At 37.2% G+C, this 21,869-nt stretch overlaps 3 protein-coding genes across 17 annotated transcripts in view; 1 reads left to right on the forward strand and 2 right to left on the reverse strand.

Moving 5' to 3' along the window:
* Window positions 1-13,359, reverse strand: part of LOC122571108 (5-hydroxytryptamine receptor 2B) — a 37,172-nt gene extending 23,813 nt beyond the window's left edge. The window contains exons 1-4 of one of the 6 annotated variants that reach the window (XM_043734410.1): window positions 13,240-13,359; window positions 11,878-12,217; window positions 1,446-2,368; window positions 1,024-1,315 (exon numbers count right to left, since the gene is read on the reverse strand). In XM_043734410.1, the coding sequence (XP_043590345.1) occupies window positions 1,024-1,315; window positions 1,446-1,805 (652 nt within the window). In that variant the 5' untranslated portion in view covers window positions 1,806-2,368; window positions 11,878-12,217; window positions 13,240-13,359. Of the gene's footprint in view, window positions 1-1,023; window positions 1,316-1,445; window positions 2,369-11,873 lie in introns of all 6 variants that reach the window. The other 5 variants (XM_043734408.1, XM_043734409.1, XM_043734406.1 and 2 more) reach the window with 5 other exon arrangements.
* Window positions 13,360-13,434: 75 nt separating this feature from the next.
* The window catches only part of LOC122571113 (protein FAM8A1), a 34,724-nt gene continuing 26,289 nt past the window's right edge, over window positions 13,435-21,869 (forward strand). The window contains exon 1 of the mRNA XM_043734440.1: window positions 13,435-13,499. Coding sequence (XP_043590375.1) covers window positions 13,450-13,499 — 50 coding nt within the window. The 5' untranslated portion in view covers window positions 13,435-13,449. The remainder of the gene's footprint in view (window positions 13,500-21,869) is intronic.
* LOC122571112 (beta-arrestin-1) overlaps window positions 17,479-21,869 on the reverse strand; it is a 28,004-nt gene continuing 23,613 nt past the window's right edge. For 8 of the 10 annotated variants that reach the window (XM_043734434.1, XM_043734432.1, XM_043734438.1 and 5 more), the window contains one exon: window positions 17,479-21,745. In XM_043734434.1, the coding sequence (XP_043590369.1) occupies window positions 21,670-21,745 (76 nt within the window). In that variant the 3' untranslated portion in view covers window positions 17,479-21,669. Of the gene's footprint in view, window positions 21,777-21,869 lie in introns of all 10 variants that reach the window. The other 2 variants (XR_006317951.1, XM_043734433.1) reach the window with 2 other exon arrangements.

Below are 21,869 nucleotides of genomic sequence, written 5' to 3' on the forward strand. Positions count from 1 at the left end.
TGTTCTCCAGCTTTTTCGACGTTTCCGTTGTTTTTATTTCGTTGTTTCAAAATCGGCCATCACTTTCACTATGGCTGTGAACGAAACGAAACGTTCTGCGAGTAGCGGTAAAAGGGATCAAACGCTCTGAAAGTGTATCGCGATTCGAAGGGTAAACGAAAAGAAAAGGACTGTAAGAAAGGCGATCAGAGTTGTTCAAGCTCGTTGACGAAATTGCACTGAAAGTATACTTTCCGATGCTTTGTTTCAACCGTGCTTCCCCTACTCGCAATTTGTCCGATTTCTCACGAATCCTCGAAACGATTAAGGAAAGATTCGGAACGATTCGATCGGAAGACAGCTCGTTAAATCTCTAAGGGAGCTTCGATCGATGGACGCGCGCTAGGAATTCCTTGAATACTCTCTGTTTCAGACTTCTCACTGTTCGTTAAGTTAGCGTTTTAGGATACGGAAGAAGTACCTTTCTACGAACGAATAGTTTTACCTATTGCAATGCGAAATTGCAAAATAGATTCTACTCGGATGAGGGAAAAATGACAAGAAATTTTCCTGCTAATGGATCAACTAGCCTGGCCGCCGTAGAACTTTGCCAGGGCTCTAATTAGTTCGATTTAATCGACTGATCGCATTTCCTTTGTTTTCAGCAAGTTGGCACTGTTCCAAACCGCCGATAATGCTTTCCACTGTTCGAATTCGATTAGCGAGGGAAAATGGGAAATGGTACAATCGTGTACGATCTCGAGACTCAGAGCGTTTAAAATAAAACCACGCTGGATATTCGTTTGACTATATCTCGAAATGCAAGATACGCTTCTTCGTTTCCAAATCAAAATTTTTATTGTAATGTAAGGAAATACTGTAATTCCGTTGCTAAAGTCACGCTGTTTAGAAATAGTTGCTTGGACATTCGTTGCTACGAAAATAAGCACTGATATTTCGAGTTTCTGTGTATATTTCCGAACGAGATTCTACCGAGACAGTAGAAATTCCCAGAGCTATGATATTTCGTGTAAATATCCTTACCCAAGAATCCCGGGATTGCGCCTAAGGGCATTACGAACAGGCTAACGAGTAAATCGGCCACGGCGAGAGACAAAAGGAAGTAATTGGTGACATTGTGCAGTCTTCTGTCGAGTCCCACAGCCAGGCAGACCAATATGTTCCCCAAGCCACCCGCCACGATGAATACTGCAACGAAGAGAAAGCTCCAGTCGAAACGGCGGCCCCTCGTCGTCGAACTTAATTTTGTTCTGTGCGAACAAGAGATCGTCAGGTTGTCTGTCGTTACGTTCTCCGTTGGCGTGCATTCCAAAATCTGTGAACGTAACAAGAGAAAGAGAAGAGTTATTGGAAAATTCACCGGCGAGAAATTTTTCGACTAACGGGATTCTTTCACCGGCTGTTTTATAGTCAAGTTAAATTTAAATCTCGTCTTGAATTTTCACCTGATCATCGAAATTCGTCTCATTGCAGTCTCTGAATTTCGGTAACCTGGACAAAAAGACACCCTCGATGCTTTCCAGGCCGCTGAGAACCAACGACACGTTCACATCGCAGTTGGAGTAATCGCAGGGCTTGCAGAACAGTGTCATCGATGACGTGAAGGTTCCCTTTTCCACAGTGCACATATGATCGAATCCTGATGAGTCAATCATACACTCCTCGATGCATCCAAGGAAGCTATCGTTACAAGGCAGCTGGTACAGCATCGCAGTTAAGTTGCTCGTCCAGGAGCTTGTCAGGTTTCCCTCCATGTCGTCGGCAAATTTTATCAACAGAGGGTTATCCCGTTGATCAGTGTACATTCGTGTTCTAACGTCATCGACCTGTCCTCTGATAAACGACAGATCACGTCTCACAGACACCGAGTCATCATTGAACTAGGGCACTTTGTCCACGAACGAGCAACGCCTCGCGATTCTCTTCACTCGCGATTCTCCGCTTTGTCTTCTATTCCGCATAATTACTCTTTGAAATCACGGCTCACCGTTTACCAGCGCTTCGAACGGTTACGAGACGAGATAAAACCGAGCCAGAATTTTACAGCGCCGATACTATACGCGTGTTACGTGTACATGAAAATTGGCGAAGGTTAGCGTGACACGTTTCGGAAAAGGCGGCCGTCCTTGGCGTTGCTTGCGAATCGAATTAGGACTAGGAAGCACGAAGGGGAGACGCGATCACGATGGTGGTGGACGTTTATTCGGGGACAGCGGCGTCGGCAGAGTGGCGCTAGCGGGGAGGGCGATTTTCGTAGCTCAGTCAGTTTATGGATTCTTCAGATCTCGCTTTACGACCGGTTGCGCTACTTTGGCGTTCAGGGATCGTGCTGTAGGTTTTATTCGACCTGCTCCTTCGTCTTCTCTACCTAGAACAAATGATGACAGTTTCAAGCTCTCCCAGGAGGAATCGATTTATTGTTCACGGCATTATTAGCTGATGCTCGATCGCGTGTCCAACAACTCGCCTTCCCCGTGAAACCCAGCCGAATCTGTAAAAATGAAGAAGAGGAGAAAAAAATATATATTCGGCGAAGAAGAAAAATTGGATCGGGGTTGCTTCAACGGCAAAACCGAAACGGTTGTTCCCGACATTGATCCGTTGGGACCGAGAAGCCAACCTTTGTCGTTTCGGATAGTGGGAATGTTTTTAAATCGAATAGCCCTCGGTTTTTTATTTTCAAGGCCCTTCGATTGTTTTCCAGCCTCGTTCGAGGACGCATGGCATTTCAAGCGTTCCTGGCAATTTTATCGACTCTTTTAAAAGTTTCTTTTTACCAGATTCGAATAAAAATATTGCAGGAATGCATTAGTTGAGCCATAAGGAACGATCGGTAAATTAGTGATCGTGGCAAGAAGAGAATATTGTCTCAAGCAGGAATAGCAGACGATAAAAGGCGACGTGTAATCGATCGATTATTTTTTTCACGGATTTCGTCGAGATGTTCAAGTCATTCTCGATGGTACAAGTAGAATATTTATCGGAGATTACAACATACAAATCGGTAGCTTCGGAAACCGATGGAAACGTAGAATAGAGACAAACGTGGAAGGTTACTAGAAAAATGCACGGACACGAAGTATTTTTTTTCTGTTATGTAGACGACAAATTTTTATTCAGAGAGCAACGTGGCAAAGATTGAAGCGGATATAATAATATTGCATCGATCAGAAATAAGGCGAGCTTAAGGTGACATCGGTGTCGATATGTATCTTGGCTAAATCCGCTCTATAAATCATGCTCGCGGAGGGATGGTGATACGCGACAATACGCCGCCCCATTTATGGATTTCGTTAAACCGTCGCTGGATGTACCAAGAAGATATTGTTTTTTTTTTTTATGCATTTATCTTCATCGACACTGCATCGATCCTCGTATCTGTGTAATTCAGCGAGTCAACTTTCTTCGAAAGAAATGAATCCGGCCATTTTTTCTTCGATTTTAAAACGAACGAAAGGATGACAATGTATAACTAATTTCCTTTTTGAATGAGAAAAGTTTCGAAGTTGAATTACACAATATTGCGTAATGAGCTTCAATATTTGATACTGGAAAATGATATATGCATAATCTATACGTGTAAACACGGAGTTTAATTTTCTACATTTCAACTATAGCCGTATCTTCTTCGCCAACTTCGGAATTATTAGCGACGAATTTAGCCTCTTGGTTATGACGTGTAAACAGTTTCTAATTAACATAAGTTGTAATATTCGCTTAAGGGTTGTAATAATCGCTCGCGAGCAATCCACGCTCGAGAAACGACTCGAACTTCTCACACAATGCATTTCTTGCTCGTTTCCTGAAACGAGTTAATGTCAATAAGTCAAGGTACAATCGTACGCGAGGCAGAAATGCAGAATTCCAATCAACGAATATGTATCAGTAAAAAATAGAATATGTTTAAACCTTCTTCTAATTTGCATTTTATGCTGGGAGCATTTAATACGATGGTATAACTACCGTGGAAAGTCGACTAATACGACCTTCTCTTATTCTTTGAAGTATCTTGTCATGGTTTTAAAACACCCCATATATGAAGTTTAATAACGATAGATGTGGAACATGATGAAGTGCAACCCCTGCCTCAGCCATATATAGCCCCTTCCTGAAAACCGTAACGCTTCACGGAGGAACACGTAATTGAAAATGATGCGAGGAATTTTTATTAGAACCGCAGTTGAATTCTGGGAAAAGAATTTACGAAAATATGTTTCCAAATATGATTTGAGATCATAAAGCAGGAGCATCGTACAAGATTTTAAGCTTGTGCGAAATTCAGTGCGAGTGTGTTGGAGCAAATTTACGCGATTTTAAAGCGTCTATTGCGAAGAAATAATGTTTAAGATCGAGCTTGGAGAGCGAGGATTTTGAAAAGTTCTTAACTCGCGTTAATCTTCAAAAGACATATTTAACGTCACGTGTTTCAACATCATAAATTATCAAACGATTTATCTTTTACTTCGACCTCTTCCATTTACGAATTCACTGGTGATACGAAGATACGACATTCGGTTTCGTTTACGTAAGTCTAATTATACAAATTCGAATCGTTTTTATATCTAACACGTAACCATCAACGTCCCCGGCCAGACGTTACACCTCTGATGAAATATTTTTTCCAGAAATACATCTCGTTAATCAAAGTGTGAATCATAGAAGCTCGTAGATCATATTCTGTACGGATCATTTCTTTTCGCGTTTCACTCGTGCTCCATTGAGAACGGATGCTCTAAATATCAAGAGTCATGCCTCTTTGACGACGGCTCATTTCTCAAATATCAGTCGCGATATTTCAACTTGGTACTTGAGAAAATGTCTCGGTAACGACGGAAAGTTGCTTTGTTTGCGGAGAAGACTGGTTTCGCGAGCTCGCGGTTCATTTCGCACAGTACCTTAGCAAGATAGTGATCGTCTTGATTGAATCAACGATTTCCTACAAAGTTTTCTCGTCTCGCGGAAAGTTTCTTTCTCATTTTTGTATGTTATTGGCCGCTACAATTTTTCTATTGTCCGAGCAATCGATTAATTTTACGGATATAAAACAAAGATATAAAAATTGGAAAAACTAATCAAAGTACGAAACGTAAGCTTTAAGCCAAGGATCTCTTGAAATTCTGTATCGAAGAAGCTGTTTCGTTGCTCTTCCGCTTTCCTCGGTATTTCTGAAACTTAAAATCACCGTTTTCCTATCAATGACACGACACGATAGCAGCGAATGCCTTGATTAGATCGCCAAATTCTCCGAAAATCTATTCGTCGAAATCTCCTCGTTAAAGATTGATCGTGCAATATCGTGTAATCTCGACGAAGATTTCGTCTCAGCTCTCTATTTCTTCGTTCTTATTTCATTCAAAAGCTTCTTTTTATCGAGGGCGATGCTTCCTTTTAGCCGTGTCCAAGGAAAGACACAAGCATAAATTACACATCGGCATAATCCTACCCTTATTGATGCTTCGCCATGGGAACCTTTATGAAACGCTCCTTTGTTCCTTCATCCGAGTGATTGACAAAGCTTTATCCCCAAATTTAACACGAGCCATTGTCTCATAAACATCATTCGGAACAATAAGAGTTGTCTGTTCGTGGTCGACAGGTCTCCTTTAATAAACACTGCTAATTTCAGTGGCAATAATTAGGAAATTTAAGAATGCAAGATGATAAAATGGAATATATATATATATATATATAAATGCTGATTGAAATAAAATAATAAATTAAAATAATACCGGGCAACATGATGTATTCTTGTTGTCACTTCTAATTATCTCTTCGAGAACTTACAAAAAGTATTTGACTGATTATGGCCTCTTCGGCTTTCTTTACTAGACAAATAAAACATTCTTTGATCTTCTCCTTAGCGGTGCAAACAACAGGAGCGGGAGGCAACCGCCTTTTTATTTCTTTGATCCTGTTCGAGTTGGCATTTTTAGTTACTGCTAATCAAGGCGTCTAATTAGAAGTGCCTTGTTTCGAATGTAAAGTTTTCTGAATAGGCAAATTGGAGATTGATTATATCGAGATTGAAATCTTTTATCCTTCAGCCTGAGGAAAAATATATATTTCGACGTTTATCGGTCAAATGGTCGTTATTTTTTTCATTTTTAATATAATAATATTCGTTATATTTATTTCGTTATGATACTCTTTAATTTTTGTATATTTAATACGATAAGAATCGCCGAATGAAAAGCATCTATTAACATGGTATTAATTCAATTAAATGAGTTCCCAGAGTTATTAAAGGCAGCAATTTTTCCCTCTCCTTTCGCAAAATCCTCTATTCAGCCTCCATTCGCTGTATCACCTGTTCATTTCGCTCCGCAAATTAGTGTCTGTTGCGTCCTCCAGCAATTAATGCGATCAGATTCTGTGGAAATCAGCTGGGAATCCGAACCTATCTGTTTCACGCTTAAGTTGCGTTTCTAATTGTGAACAGCACGGTCGATGTTGAAAACCGTAATCAAACTAAAGCAGAAATATCAAAGTAACCGTATCGATGAAAATTCCATTCATCGATATATTCAACTACCAAAATTTGTCATTTTTTCCGATAATCCTGCCACACAATTTCATCCTCTTCAAAGAACGTTTAAACACATATTCCATTCTAAACCGACGAATGCATTTGAATCGTGGATTACTCTCGAGGAACGAGGAACAGGCGCGAACAATGCATCGACGAACTATAGTTCTTCCGCAATGGCGCAAACACGCGAGTTTCTGAAATTTCCGCGCGGTTAGAACATTAGCGGGGTTATCAATTCTCGTTAAAATATACAGACGCGTGAAATCGTCAGGCATATGGAGCGTAAAAACACCGCGTCGCGCTAATGAAATCGACGAATTCGCCGTTGGCAAAATCTCTGCATTAGAGTCTATCTGCCACGCGTTAATATCGAGCACCGATAAATCGCTGAGGCATATCGACGCGTTGTCATTAATTTGTACGTTAACGGAATGGTCAGCGGGAATCTCGTTCCACGCCATGCCCAGCCAGTGAAATCAATTAAACGGTGTATGGCGTTGAGTTGGAAAATTTGGTGAAATATTGTTGCCATTGGTATACAATAAAATCAAATGTGAAGAAGGAGAAATAATAGCGAGGCAAGTGCTGAAACGTTTTAGAGCGATCAAAAGCAGAAAGATAATTCTACATAGACATTTGAAGATATAGCAATACGTAAATGTAATTACCTGAGAATGTAACAATACAGTCACAAATATATAATACGATATATAATATGAAAAGGAAAGCAAATACGTCAAATACGTAGAAGAATTATAGAAATGAGAAGATTCAGCTTTCTCGATAGAGATGCGAAGAAACATGTTGAGAATCCTAAAATAGTTTGCCAAATGAGACAACATTTTGTCGCTGATTTCGTTCAAAGCCAGAAGAATCACAGCGGAGGAACGATTTCAATTGTACGAGCATCGTCGTTCGCCTTACTGATAGCAAAAGGATACATCGTGTTCCCTTTCCTTTAGTTATTCTCTCTACATTCACACCATTTTTCACTTGCATATATAGTTCGAGACAGACGTCGCGAGAATTACGGTCTGCTACGACGACAAATTGTTCTAGCTTGTAGGAAAAGCATGTCCAAAGGTAGAAAATCCTCAAAAATTTATACGCTCAAAGCCTCACGGATAGTCAACTAGAGACATCGTCTCTCGTAGGAATATTTTTTATTTTCTATGTTATCGTATGTTTAAAAATTCCTTAATAAGTTTCTCATACAATCAGTAAGCAGAGTTAAACGCTAATACCCCTAGAAAAAGAATTTGTCAACTTTAACGGACTAGTTCAACGATTGCAATTTCCCAGCGATACAACTTTGAGCTTTCCCAACTAGGACCCACGAAGCGTTCTTAGACGTCTCATCCTGGAAATTTCTAATTATGAAACGCGTTTCAAGTTGCCCGCCTCGTAAACGTTTCTCGCGGAGCAGCTCGCGCATCATGTTTAATTACCTTTGTAATTATCGCGGCGACTAATACAGACGTAAACAAGATTCCCAATTTTGCAAAAACATTGGTCAATTCGTTCGACGCGATAAACTCGAGATAGTACACGTTACGATTCCCTGTATCCAATTGGTGAGAATTCCCGATGTTATTACTTTACTGTCAGACGTCGCGCAGACGAGTATCTGAAACTTGCTCGTACGATCATCTCCAGCGGTTAAAATTTTGATTAATTCTATAAGATCGTGACGAGAGGAGAAATAACGTTAGGGAAGGTAACATTTGGAAACAATGGTGAAATAAGTAGCAGACATTTGTTCGAACAGAATGAACACTGTTTAAAATTGAAGATAAAATCATGATTAATGGCAATAAGGATCCCAACATGTCTTTATAATAGCTCGAAGATTTATAAAAATCATGCAATGTTTCTTTAAGATCGATTGCTATTGTAGATTAAATTGTATTATACGGTAGGAAAATTGTTAGCTGTGCTCTATTCGTTTCTCGAAAATACTGGCTGTTAAAAGGGAAATATTTAGCGAAGATTTTCATAATTCTACACGAGCGAAGAAAAGGATCACAAAGTGATTGAAAAGGAGATGAATCGTGGTAGATTTAGAAAAATGCAGGCTTGCGAATAGACGCGCTATCACTGGCAAAGTGCATCGGCCGTTCTGTGTCAGTGCTGTATGTAGGGGGCAAAGCTTGAATTTAGCTGATTGGACATCGACCGATGGGAACGAGATACGGATGTAATTTGTTAACGGGACTACATGGAAAATAATACGACTCGATAACGAGATATGATACACATCAGAGCAGGTTACTAAGGCCAATGACAGCGTTTCGTGTCACGATGGATTATTCTGTTCCTGCCTTCTATCTCTTCCTATTCATTTATCGAGTATTTATCCTTTTTAACTAGCACCAATGTGACAACTAAACACGGTACATGCATTTGTAGAATTGTTGGAAAACTGAAATAAACAGAATGTAGCGAAACGATGGGAAATATGGTAACGGTGCTGGAGCCTACATTTTACATGTAATTCAAAGAATAAATTTCAGTTTAAATTTGCAAGTTTTCTGGCTATTTATAGAAAGCCACTCGACTCGTGCACTCTGTTCCTAATACGTGAATGTATTTGTTAAGTTCCTTCGCGCAATCTCTTTGAAAGATTAAATGCTCGTTAATTAAATTCTATGTTTTAACAAGATAAAAGTCACTCGACTCGTACTAAGCATAAGGGAATTCTTTTTCTTCTGCTTCTTTTATCGTTACTATTCGATTTTAACTGACATACCATGCCGATCTGCATATACATTCGAAACCTTTTTAGAAACCCAAATCGAGCGAATCGAGAATGAGATACTTTAAGTAATCAGTACGAAGCAAAACATTTGTAGATCTCGCTATCGCTATGCAAAGAATCGTTCTTTCTTCGTTTCACTGGAGAAGAAAGTTCATTTTGAAATTTATTCATCTATACAATGGTAAAAGGACAATAAATGAAACACTAGCCAGGGGTGAAATACGAAGATGGGATAAAAACGAGAAAAGAGTGTCTATGGAAATATCGGATTTCGTCGCTAATAGTTAACAAACTTCAAAACGGAGTAAACTCATGAACAAACAAATTTTTACATTTGTTATCAATGTCACTGTTTTATTCCAGCAATTCTAGTTTATCAAAACGTCATTAGTCACGACATTTCATTTAATTATATAAATAATTAGCCATGACAATTAATGTGAATAGAAACTGTAGACAATTATCTGTTTTATGGATTCAGGATTGTTGCACGTCGAAATCTGTGTTTTTACGGACAATTTTATCCACAATTTTATGAGGTGTACGTGAAGCGCTGTAGAAAGATCTCCCTCGTGTTAGCAAAAATTTCCCAGCACAGAGAGTTACGCTATATTCGGATCGTGAATATAAAGTTCTGGATAAAATTAATGCATGCTGCTTGACAAAATCATAGTCCGTTAAATATATTTCTAAACTGGTAAGAAACATCGACGAGAAGAAAATATTTCTATTATCTCCTGCCATTATTTGTATTCGAAAAATCCTCTTTAGAAAATACCTATACATTTTAGTTTTGTAGAATGAAACTCACTGTATGTTGGAGGGAAGAACTGATAGTTTCTATCTTATTATAATAAAAAATTTGCTGGTATGTAAAACTCGATGGGAAATGAAAATTATCTTTGCTGGGACACTAACATCCAAGAGATACGAGGCAATTTTATGAAGCGCGCTTAATAGAATTCAGTTAAATTTCTTACGCTGTAACAAAAAAGGAATTAAACTATATGGCTACCATTTTTGTAGAAATTTATTTGCTTTTTCACACAATCCTGATTTCAGCAACTGTACAAGGAAAGAATGTACGAGAAAGGCAGGAATCAAGAAGCTGATGTAAAACACATTTCGCTAAAAACAGATTCTATCAAAACGTCAATCACCGATCGCATAGTGATATTTTACGAGCAGAGATGGCACGGCGAACCCCGTTCAGACTTTCGATACGCTTTCGCGGCCCGTGCAGCAATAACGTTATTGGAAACGAATAAAAAACTACATATTTCGTTTTTAAAACCTCACTCTTTTCAGAGATGATAAACCATGTGGCATAAAGATGCACAAAACGGCGATAATTTATCGATAGAAAATGCGTCAACTAACGATCGTTAAATTGTATATGTTTACGTGATTTCATATTTTTATATACACGCTTAAACAAATAATAGACAAATCGAATACAACTACATATCATAGACACTGAATTATCATTTCTATTAAAAAACACACCTATATTTCTATATTTTATTCTGACAAAAAGCCGATCTTTTCGTAGATTTTTATTTTATTGTTTAAGAAACGGTAGCTAAACTTGAATTCGACTTTTACACCGGGGAAATATATCTTCTATCCGAGGGAGATTTTAATGAAACTTTTATTAAAGGAGATCCCCCATAAAGAAATTTATAATGAAACGCCTCTGGTTACGGGGCCTACAACTACGTTTTCGTAAAGTTACTAGAATAACATACAAGATTTAGTACTATGCTTTTCCATCGATAACAAGAGAACAAAAAAGAAATAAACGACGGGATGGTATAAATTGCTTGTACTTCCGAGCCAGATTAGGTTATAAAGGGGCAACAGATTCGTTTTCGCGGTGCTGCACTTCGTTATGATAGAATCTGCATCCCATTATAGGACGATGAATAGAAAGATATTTTAGTCCAGGCGTAGATAAGGCCGAATTTCAATCGTGATTTAGAATTAATTGAATTTCTTCGTACAACAATAGAGTCCTACATTTAACAATAATGTATCAGTACATTCTTCCCCATACTATATTATGTGAATTACAAATAACAATAATAATAAAATAAAATGTACTATTCATTTTACTTGAACATTGCCGCGTTCGATTTAGCTATCCTGGTTTAAAAATACATTTAATTTGAAGATTTTTCTGAACATGAATGTACTAGGTTAATTCTTGACCAAAGGCGAACAAATCCTATTTTCTGGAAAATGAAACCTTAAACGAACAAATTTTATTCTTCACTTTTTATTCATTTTTGCATGTAGAATAATCTCCTGTTGATTGCTTGTTCGTGTCCAGTCGAGTATTAGCCAAATTCGCATATACATACTAAGCAAATTTTCAGGCTACATTTTTCCTTGAAAATGGAACATTTTATGAAGAATTTTATTCTCTATTTTCGATTCATCGTTTATTACATTATTTCGGAGTCACCTTATATACAGAAAGGCACAGGAAATGTCAATGTGAAATACGGAAAAAAACGAAACACACGGCTTCCCGCTGCATAATTTCAAATTATCCTAACCTGAAACATTTGATAGACAATTTACCTACATTTTTTGGCAAGTTCTTTACAATTCTCGTCTTCAGTTCTTCAGTTTCCTTCTTGCTCGTGTTCTCTTTCGTCATGGCACAATTCTTCGTTCACAATATCATACTTTTCTTCGATCTTTTCACTGCACCAACGGAGATTCGAACGTCAATGTTACTCATGGTATTCACAGCACTGGGAAATCACCGCGAGATTCTTTAGCCGAATCGAACGATACCCGATAATCGATATATTGAAGCGATTTGTGTGACAATTACGCCTCGTGTCCAACATCAGGCAGTTAACGTTCGGAACTGGAGGTGGCACAACGTCGTCTTAAATTTCAAATTGGTAGAGGTCCAACTAATAAAATCGACAGTCGAACCGTTCTCGTTTTATCATAGAGAAAAGCGTGGTCGAATACTCGACCAAGATATGAATCTGTGAGTGGAATCGTTGAATGGTTTTATTAAGAATCAAGTGGGTTATCGTGAGTGTTCAAGTGGCGACCGATCGTTGCAAGTTTAACTCCAACATGTCGACTTCTAGAAATTCGAAGTTTTCTACAAAAACAATCGAAATCGCGGACGTAACATACACGTATTCATAGAAACTATTTATTCATTAACAGTTCGAATTATTTGACTAAAGTATCAGTTTTAACGCATGTAGTTCGTTCTTGCCTATTCGCGCGTGAAGTTGTACCGCGAGATGTCGTCGCGGTACCTTCTATCTTTCGATCTTTTTAATGGATTCAAATTACGCGTTTCTTTTCCTCTTGTGCGAGTCACGCGGATTCTGTGACCACGCTGTGTTTACAAGTAATCTAGAATCTAGAACGATCAGTGAGAATCTGAAATCCTATCCCGCTTTGCTTGAAACTGGTTTTCGCCGGTATGCAGGTAATTTCGAAAACGATTCCTCTTCGTCTCGTATAACGATATTTCTCGATTATTATTCGTTGGTTACTCGTGCTCTCGTGTATAACCTTATAAGAGAAACTACTCGTAGATTAAGATTTGGAACGGCATAAAGGATCAAACAAATCGCGATCTCGTAGCTTCTAAAACTATTTCAAAAGCCGAGATCAGATTCCTTGAGTTCCCATTTCTGAGAAATAAGGATCGTTTCTCGAAACACGAATATTTTCGAAAGGAAATGGGAGATGGGAACGCGGAGATTCGACATTAAACTTTCGCGACTTAACCCCGAAATTTCAAATTGATTCAAATTTCTCACACATTTGTACCAATTTCCTTAAATGATACACGTTTTAAAAATCTTGGAAGAATTTTTTGTGATTTTGAATCGACGATCGGCATAAATCAGTTCACTTTGAAGAACGTAACTATATATAAATTAAACGAACACGGAACAATAGTTACTTGGTACATTCCTACAGTCACAGAATCGATGAGAACTAATTTATATCGATTGCAATATTTTTGACAGGGTTACTGTCAAAATATGTGTATTCTTCCAGACACGCATCCTCGGGGTTTGGCCGCGTGGATCATACTGAAGGCGCGACGACTCGGTAGAGGTAGCGTTGCCTTACGTCCTGGGGTGGGAGAAAGACAGAGAGAGGGACCGGGATGCGCGCCAAAACTTGTTCGCTCAGCTTCAATGGATATTTCACTCTAAGGTTCGCAATATCATCATGGATAAATGTCTGTATATCAGAATTTATATCGCAGGCTTGTTTGCTTTCTAAAATATTTATTATAAACATGGTGAACGAATGGCATCGAACTCGTAAACTAGTATCATAATATACGTAGGTATACGTGCGATATTTGTTTTATGCAAAAAATCATTTTTAATACGAACGATTTTTATTTATAATATGCGAGAATTAACGCACAAATAATACAGCACGAGTACGTATTTAACATTAATAACACAATATATTAACTGATTATCATAATATTTATATTACAATAATTACGATGAGATACTGTTTGCAATCGATATCGCAATCGCATTTAATATGCTGTGGACGGATAATAATGTTGTTACTTCATGAATCAGGAGATGGAGATTCATTGTTAATTAATGAACAAACTACGAGAATACTCGATTTTTCACCCCGTTGAAAGCAGTTTTGCATTTTTACGTCGATAAGAGGAAAAAATTTCTCTCTACAGGTTGCTTTTTTCACGAATTTTCCTGGGACAAGGAAGTAAAAGACATGTTTGATTAACCAGATTTTCATCGTCGCATTTTTCTATTTTCTCGCTCGTTTCCAACTTTTTATAATACTTTTTTTGCGAAAACTTTCGTTTATTTTGCTCCTATAATATTTTTAACGCATCCCTTTATCTTCTTAGTTGTCTTCTTCCCAAGCATGTTAATTTTAATTAGATTTAGTCTTCGTACTTTCATCCGGCAACAATATCCTTTCTTTTCCTTGCTAATACGGAGCAGCATCGCCACGTTTTCTATTTCTCTTTCTTTTTTTCAAAATTATGTACTTTTGATAAAAATTCCCAGCATCCGTAAGATGATATTTTCCTTGTAAAAAATAATCTTTCGCCTGACGAATTTGATAAAAAATTTGGATTGCAACAAAGATAAATCGCAAGAAAAATATCGTACGCGTAATCATTTGGAAATTTTTTAAATCGAATATACTTGGAGCAAATTTAGTTTCGTCCTCGTTTTTATCGATCTGTTATATTAGTTTTAGTAAGAAAAAAAAAAAAAGAAAAAAAAAAGAAAATGACATCGAAAAATGTAACCGCGCGATCGTCGATAATCTCGCGTCGAATTCACGAATTGACATTCTTGGCAGGATTACGTTTGATATTAAGTTGGAAAACGATATTCGTCTCTGGATATTCGAGCAGCACAACCAATATAACTAGACTATCGAAAATTCCTTCCAGCATCAAATAATACATTTCAACCTTTTTCAACTAACTTGGAAATTAATACAGTTTGTAATACGTCGGTGAAGATACCAGAAATAACGAACAAGATGAAACGCAACGTTCGCTATCTTCTGATAAAAACGAATTACGTCAGAAAAAACGTCGTGAATCGAATCGAACCCGGACATTACGCGAGATTTTATCTTCGCTTTGAATAAAAGAGGAAAAGAAATACGAGAAGATTCATTTTTACAGCGGAAAACTCTAAGTGGATTATGTACAGTATATTCACAGGACTATGTCCTGTTGATCGTTCGAAGGATTTTTTACTTCAAAACGTATAATCGTAAAATTTGCAAAATCCAATAATACAGAATGATTACTTAACGTAACTTCCCATATCGCATTAAAAAATTACATTTATCTTTTGCCTCAAGTTAATTCTCTCAACTACTGTCGTTTGAAATAACCAATTGCTTCCGTAAGACTGGAACAGTGTCTGTTTAATTAATTACAATCGTTTTTCTTTCTCATTTTCCTTATTCTTTCTTTAAACCTAGATACACGACGTGGTTTTGACGAATTGCAAATTTCTCTTGCGTGAAAGACATTAATAATTAAATGCCTATATCTAAGGATCTTTCTTAAATAATCCTCCTCTCGAAATGAACTCTTAGTTTCATTTCAATTGAAAAGATCACTGTAGAATCTATAACTCGAAATTGAATGCGAAACTTATTTTCCATTTGGTCGTTCATCAGGTATCATTTACATTTCATGTGCACATATTGTTTCCTACGTCGAAACGAACATATCGTTTACATCAAATGTCCAGAATTGATCATGTATCGGACACTTAATGCCTCTTGGTTCGCTCGTTCGTGAGTAACGAGGGGAACACAGAATTCCGCATTTTAGCTCGGTTAAACGTGAAAATAAATTCCCGTCAGAATTCGAACACGTTTGGACTGTTGCACAACTCATTATTCGCGTCAAGAATTTCTGCTCTTTCACGCTGATAAATGATGGTGTCGTACCGTATTAGGTACATGTTACAAGTTGCAGCCGGTGAAGTTCGAAATTCTGGTTTCTTTTTCTAAGAGACCAACCGATAGCCACGAAGCTTTTTATGCCGTTTCAATACAAAATTTTATTCAATTAAAAAGTTTTAGCCGGTGTAACGAAATAACAAGTAAAATTGTGCTGTATTCAGTTCGAAAAATCGAGAGTCAAATGTGAAACGGGTAATGGAAGTATGGTGCATTCTCCCGAATACATAAAAATATAAATTTTCATTTTAATCACAAAGGACAATATAGTTCCATCTAAACGTAATTTTCCAATTGCTTTTTGATGTTCCAGAACTAAATGAATGAGCGAAGGCGTTTGATTTATAAATTGGAAAATTATATTGTACAAGACAAATGCACTTTCAGTGAAACGCGCCAGCTTGAAAATACATGTAAATTAACGTGAAACTGTATGCGTTGTTGCGTCGAACAGCTCGTTTTAAACTCGAATTCCACGTGGACGCTAAATAAACGAAATCGAGCCTCGATATAGCCGAATGAAAAGGATCATTCTAATCCAGCCAGCGTGGAATTACTGTGCTCATTTCCGCAAACTCTAAAAACTTCCGTATTTAATTTAAAACGAAACACGAACACGTCCATCCTGTACCTTGGTGTAATCGAAACTGTCCAAAGTTCTATCAAGTTTCGAAGACTTTTTCTTTTCTGTTTTTCAAGATTGCAAGTTCGAACACGCCTCGAATAAAAAGAAAGGGATGGAATTACCATCGATAATGATTCTCATCTTATCCAAGTTTTAGAAGCAAAAAAAACCGTAATATATTTTAATTAAAGCTGTTAGTGCCTTTTATAATTGGATTCACTTTTAAAGGGAAATGGTAGATTATATTAGGAACGAAAGAAAAGTCTATTTTTCTGCGTACATTATAATCATAGCAATAATTGTAACGCGTTAATTGCGGCAAAAATTTCTCAGTCTATCTCATTGTTTATTTAGTTGGATTTTTCTTATTGCGTTCATTGCTGTTTCTCCAAATTTCTTTCCAAACAAAATATTGTCTCGAGAGTGTTTTTATTTTTCTTGCAGAAAGTTCTTCTCCACCAACTGGTCAGTAAATCGCGACATCAAGCGTAATGGGACTGTGTAACTTCATAGAGTGCTTACGATGAAGTAGTCGCATTTGAAAATTATAGAAATCTTTTTTTTCCCGTGGTAAATATAAATCATTGGAACTTTAATTCGTAAAGCCTTGAACTTTTCTGTAACGAAAAAAGGACAGAAAGAACTAAAATACGTGAACTTTTCTCCTATATGAACTGCATAATTTTTGCATGTTTATCTCGTTTATGTGTCATAACTTTTTCCGCTGCTTTTCCTTCTTTCCCTTCTGGTATGTTTTCATTTATTATTCGAAACCCCCGCGGGAGATGAATGTTTAAACAGATGCATCGATTTTAGCGGATCCAATTTAGACCTTTTCCAAATCTGTGAAGTTTCATTTTAGAACTGTCTGTCTTGCGAAGTTTTACCAAACTCGGTATTTAAAAGTGCCTTATATACAGAGTGAATTTAATTAGCAAGGCAAGTTAAAGGTATTCCTTACTACTGTTCCTTTCTCGTCGAAATCAAAGTTTCGGCTTCAAGGGCTTCTTACATTTTTATTAGACCTGTGGTAATTGAATTAATTAATATAAAAAATATAATGAAAACTGTGGCCACTTGCGATATACAAGATTTATTAAATTATTACAACTACTATTATATGAGAATACACAATTTTTACATGTACAATATAATATATTACGTATCTCGCTATTTATTCTCTTCTTCCATGTTTGTTCCTCTTATTTTCTTTTTATACATACTTTCCGCTTAATACGATTCTTCTTTCGTGTCTCTTTCTCTCGCGATACTTCATTCTGCATACAAAACGAATAATTATCGGGTGCATTAGGGGGAATAACTCGTCTTTGCTGAATAAGTTAAACGCAATTTACACGTATCAGCAACGCTATAATTTGTGTCCTATCTCATAAAGTTATACAACCCGATTCGTTTCGACATTATACGCGCAAAGTAGAATACTGCGATTACACATACACGTAATAATTCCTGGACGTGGACGATATTCTTTTTTATTTCTTTTTCTTTTTTTTTTTTCTTTTCCTCTTACTTTAAACCATTTCTAACTTAGCTAACTATTATGCCCTGCGTAGTTCTAATCGTTACACGTACATACATATGTACTGTCCGATACTCTTAATATACAATTCATCTCGTGTCTTCGTGTTTTCATGTACGAACCGGAAGCGTTTGAAATCTGTAACATCCATTGACATCGACAGGGTCCGATGATTTACTTCTTCTTGACTTGTCCAACACGAAAAAGGAGAAAGAAAAGAGCGACGAGTAACAAATTGCTCGTTACAAATCGCGTTTTTGCGAAATATAAGGCTTAATGGGCTTTCGTTCTCTTTTAAGACATTGAAACGTCTTAATACTCGGCACGCTACACACTCATTAAAATAGCGACAAGTCACGCTCTTAAACAGCACCCATTATTGACTCTGGAGCAACGTGTGTTGCAATTGTTTTTGTGCAGTATGGTGACAATCTCTCGTTCGTCTTGTGCTGTTCCAAAGATACGAATCATCCACCGATCGACCTTTCGATTTTTTTTTTTTTTAATATGATACAAAAAATATTGGCGCGCACCAGCGCGTGCGAATATAAAATATACTCTGGCGCGTATTGTACAAGCCCGCGTTTCTTCATCTTTTCTCTCTTTCTCTCTATGTGTGTGCATAAGTTTGAGGTCAAAACGGCTTCATCCTCGTGATAGATTCGCCTGCTTACGAACTACAGCCAGATACAATTTAGTGGCACAAAGTGTGAAGTTAAGAGGCCGAATAGAAGTCAAGTTTATCGAGAAAGAGTTTGCAACGTGCAATGGCTTTCTCACTTTTAGGGAAATAAAACCACGATAATATATGACCTCAAACTTATGGCTGTTTCTTTCACTTACGTTAGTTTTAAACATTAACTCGACATATACAATTACTTACGTGGCTGTTTTGCTCGGTTAATTACTAGAGAATAATCATGTTCGTTTTGTTCCTTCATTCTCCCGAAAGCTTCTTTGCTTAAGAAAACATTGAAGTGAGAGATACTGGCTTTGGTATAATCGATAATCTCTCCTAAATACAATCTGTAAATGCTAAATCGATAAAAAATACTATTCTTCTCCTTACCTCCTGCGTATATATACATGTGCACGATTAAAAAGGCCAATAGCACGGTCAACGTTGCCCTGGCCAGATTCTTGTGGCTAAAAATCGAAGAGAATTACGAGTTGCGGTTATTTCGTTCGATTGGTACAATTGACATTTTATTTCGTTATCGCAAACAGAAAGTGACGGATAGAAAATTTTCGTTTTTTTTTTCCTCCTTCCTTACCTTATGCAAGATTGGACGTTCGTTCAAGAATGCTACCTCGATCTTTTCAATTTTAAGCCAACAATTTCTTCCATCCGAGACACAGATTTTTATACTAACTGCAAATTACACTCATCGATACGCAGAAGTTGTTCTTAATTAACGCGCTCGCTGTGCCTTCGTAAAATTGTTACCGACGTTGGTTAAAATAAGAATTAATTGACAGCGGACGCTTTAATGTTTGAATCGTGCTAATACAACATATGTATATAAGGCGTTTTCTAAATCGCAGATCAGAGTAAAGTGCGAAATGAAACCAGTAAACCGACCGACCAGGATTGCATCCGAAGATGATCAATCGTAATTTCGTCCATTTTGATCTGCCACTTAGAGAATACTTAATACTTTGCTTTTTTGTTCCTAAAGGCATACAGATTAATCACATACACCTGGAATGATCCCTTTCTCTCAATTGCGCTTGGAATTCTTCGATATACTCTGTTCCATAATTCGTCTTGCCGTTTCATCGTGAACGTAAGTCGCAGAGGGACGTAGAAAACTCATATCGTACCGATACCCTCCTCCCTATTAGGGAAACGGGCGATTCAACTTCGCATAACAGTCTTTGTAAACGATGCAAGTAACGAACTGGATCGATTTGAATCTGTTCGCAAAGAAATGAATTTTTCCACGGTATAATCCAAATAGTCAAGATGGCATTAGAATGTTTCGTTTCGGTAAAAAACTTGATACATAAAAAAGGAATAGAAAAATCGTACGATTAATAGCGTGTCGCAAAAAATCCGATACTTTCTCGATGTCGGTATAAACGTGTAAAAGCTAAACTGCTGAAATTTACTTAATTCTCTTTTTTTTTTTTTTTAACCCTTGGTTAATTTACCGTTAAGCGTGTGATGCAAAGTTTGTATACGTATGTATAATACGTGTGTTCGTGAGTATATTTATCTATCTTTATACATATATTCTTTTTTTTTTTATATGTAACGTTTAAATAGGATTCGTTGAATTTGTTGCGATGTCTTCCAAGGAAATCCAATGCGATTCCATTAAAAATCCAAGCGACTTAACTATTCGAAAAAACCATTCTCTATTGAAGAACTTCGATAACTATGTATATAACGTCGAATACGAAGATATATTTAACGATCAACGTAATACATTATCTTACATAGATTATTGTTATTTAATTCGCATTTTCAGTTGACGTGCAATAGTCTCATAGATACTCTTCGCTCGTTCAATGTTGTAAAGATTCAGAAATGTCCCGAGACGAGAATTCACTTGACATATTCGAGGCCACGATGGCTCAGATTTTTATAGTTAAAACTATTACGTGCTTTGAAGTGAAAAAGGTTAATTTTACCGTTTATCGAGGAATAATAGTTCTTGAAAGTTACATTTCAAGTAATGTACGACAAGAAGCTGTATTTCTTCTTTAAAATAATGCGTTATTGTATAGATGAACATAGTATAGGAGAAAGAAACCGAACATTGTCATTATTTTTGATAAATGTTATTAAACATAAATTCAAAATTAAAAGTATGAAACAGTCGAAGTCGAAAAGATAGTGGAAGAAATCTGTTTCTCTTACTTGTAGATATAGAATATAACAGAACTTAATTTCAGAACAAAACGTACCTTGCATCTTACTTTCGAGGATTCAAAGATTTTCGCTAAAGCAAATTAGTATAATAATACGGAAACGAAGTTTATAATAATTTACATGTTTGCTGCGACGAAGATGACCAAACTCTCTTCACCGAGAGATCCGGAGTTCTGTTGACTGGCATAGAAACGTACGTGTAAAAGGTATCTGCGATTGATAGAATGAATTCTACATACTGGCCATACGGTTAAAATTACAGAAACATCGTGTTTGTAGTTTCGTCGAAGACTGTGTCCCAAGGACCCATTTTTAAAGAAAAAGATGTACTCGCCTCTTGCTAGTAATAAATATGATTGTTTTATGGGATAACCTTTTCGACGATGCATTCAGTCTTTGATGCCTTATCATTTTTCGTCACAAACGAAACGTGTCAAAACGTAAAGATATACTTCTCTTTTATCTTGTCGGCGTAATCGACTGGAAATATTTCAAGTTTCTCTTCTTCCTCCAATGAGTTTCTCGAAGTGCATATAGTTCTCTGTGCGATGATTAGTACCATTCCGGATATGTTATCCCGTGTTGAATAGGAATTTACGATGAACTGACCACACGGTTCGCGAACGAATTCCTTCGTCGAGCATCGAAAGAAAAGGTAATGTTATTCCAGTGATCGGTCTGTCCAACGATGCGAAAAACTTTATCCGTGACCGATCCTAGCAAGGACTTAGAGCAAGGATGGTCGATCTTCACGATGAAGTTCGCGGACGTTTTCGATTTTTCGGCGATTACTGCCCGCCATCAGACATTTAGTTGTCTCGAACAGGTAGATTGGCTTGGAACCACGTAGTCAGGCATCCGGCTCGCCTTTGAGCCTAAGACGGGCAAAGTCCTCGAAGATTATGTCATCGTCGCAGTCCGCCTCCCTGAAGCGAAACGGGGAGAATTTCAGAAACTCTAAAATCGAAGAAAACCCTATAATCTCTAGATGAAAAAGCTTTCTGTATGCAAAACATCTACTAATTTTGCGGCACGGAATAAGTAACGAGT

The sequence above is a fragment of the Bombus pyrosoma genome, linkage group LG9 (genome assembly GCF_014825855.1).
Source record: "Bombus pyrosoma isolate SC7728 linkage group LG9, ASM1482585v1, whole genome shotgun sequence".
Lineage (NCBI taxonomy): Eukaryota > Metazoa > Arthropoda > Insecta > Hymenoptera > Apidae > Bombus > Bombus pyrosoma.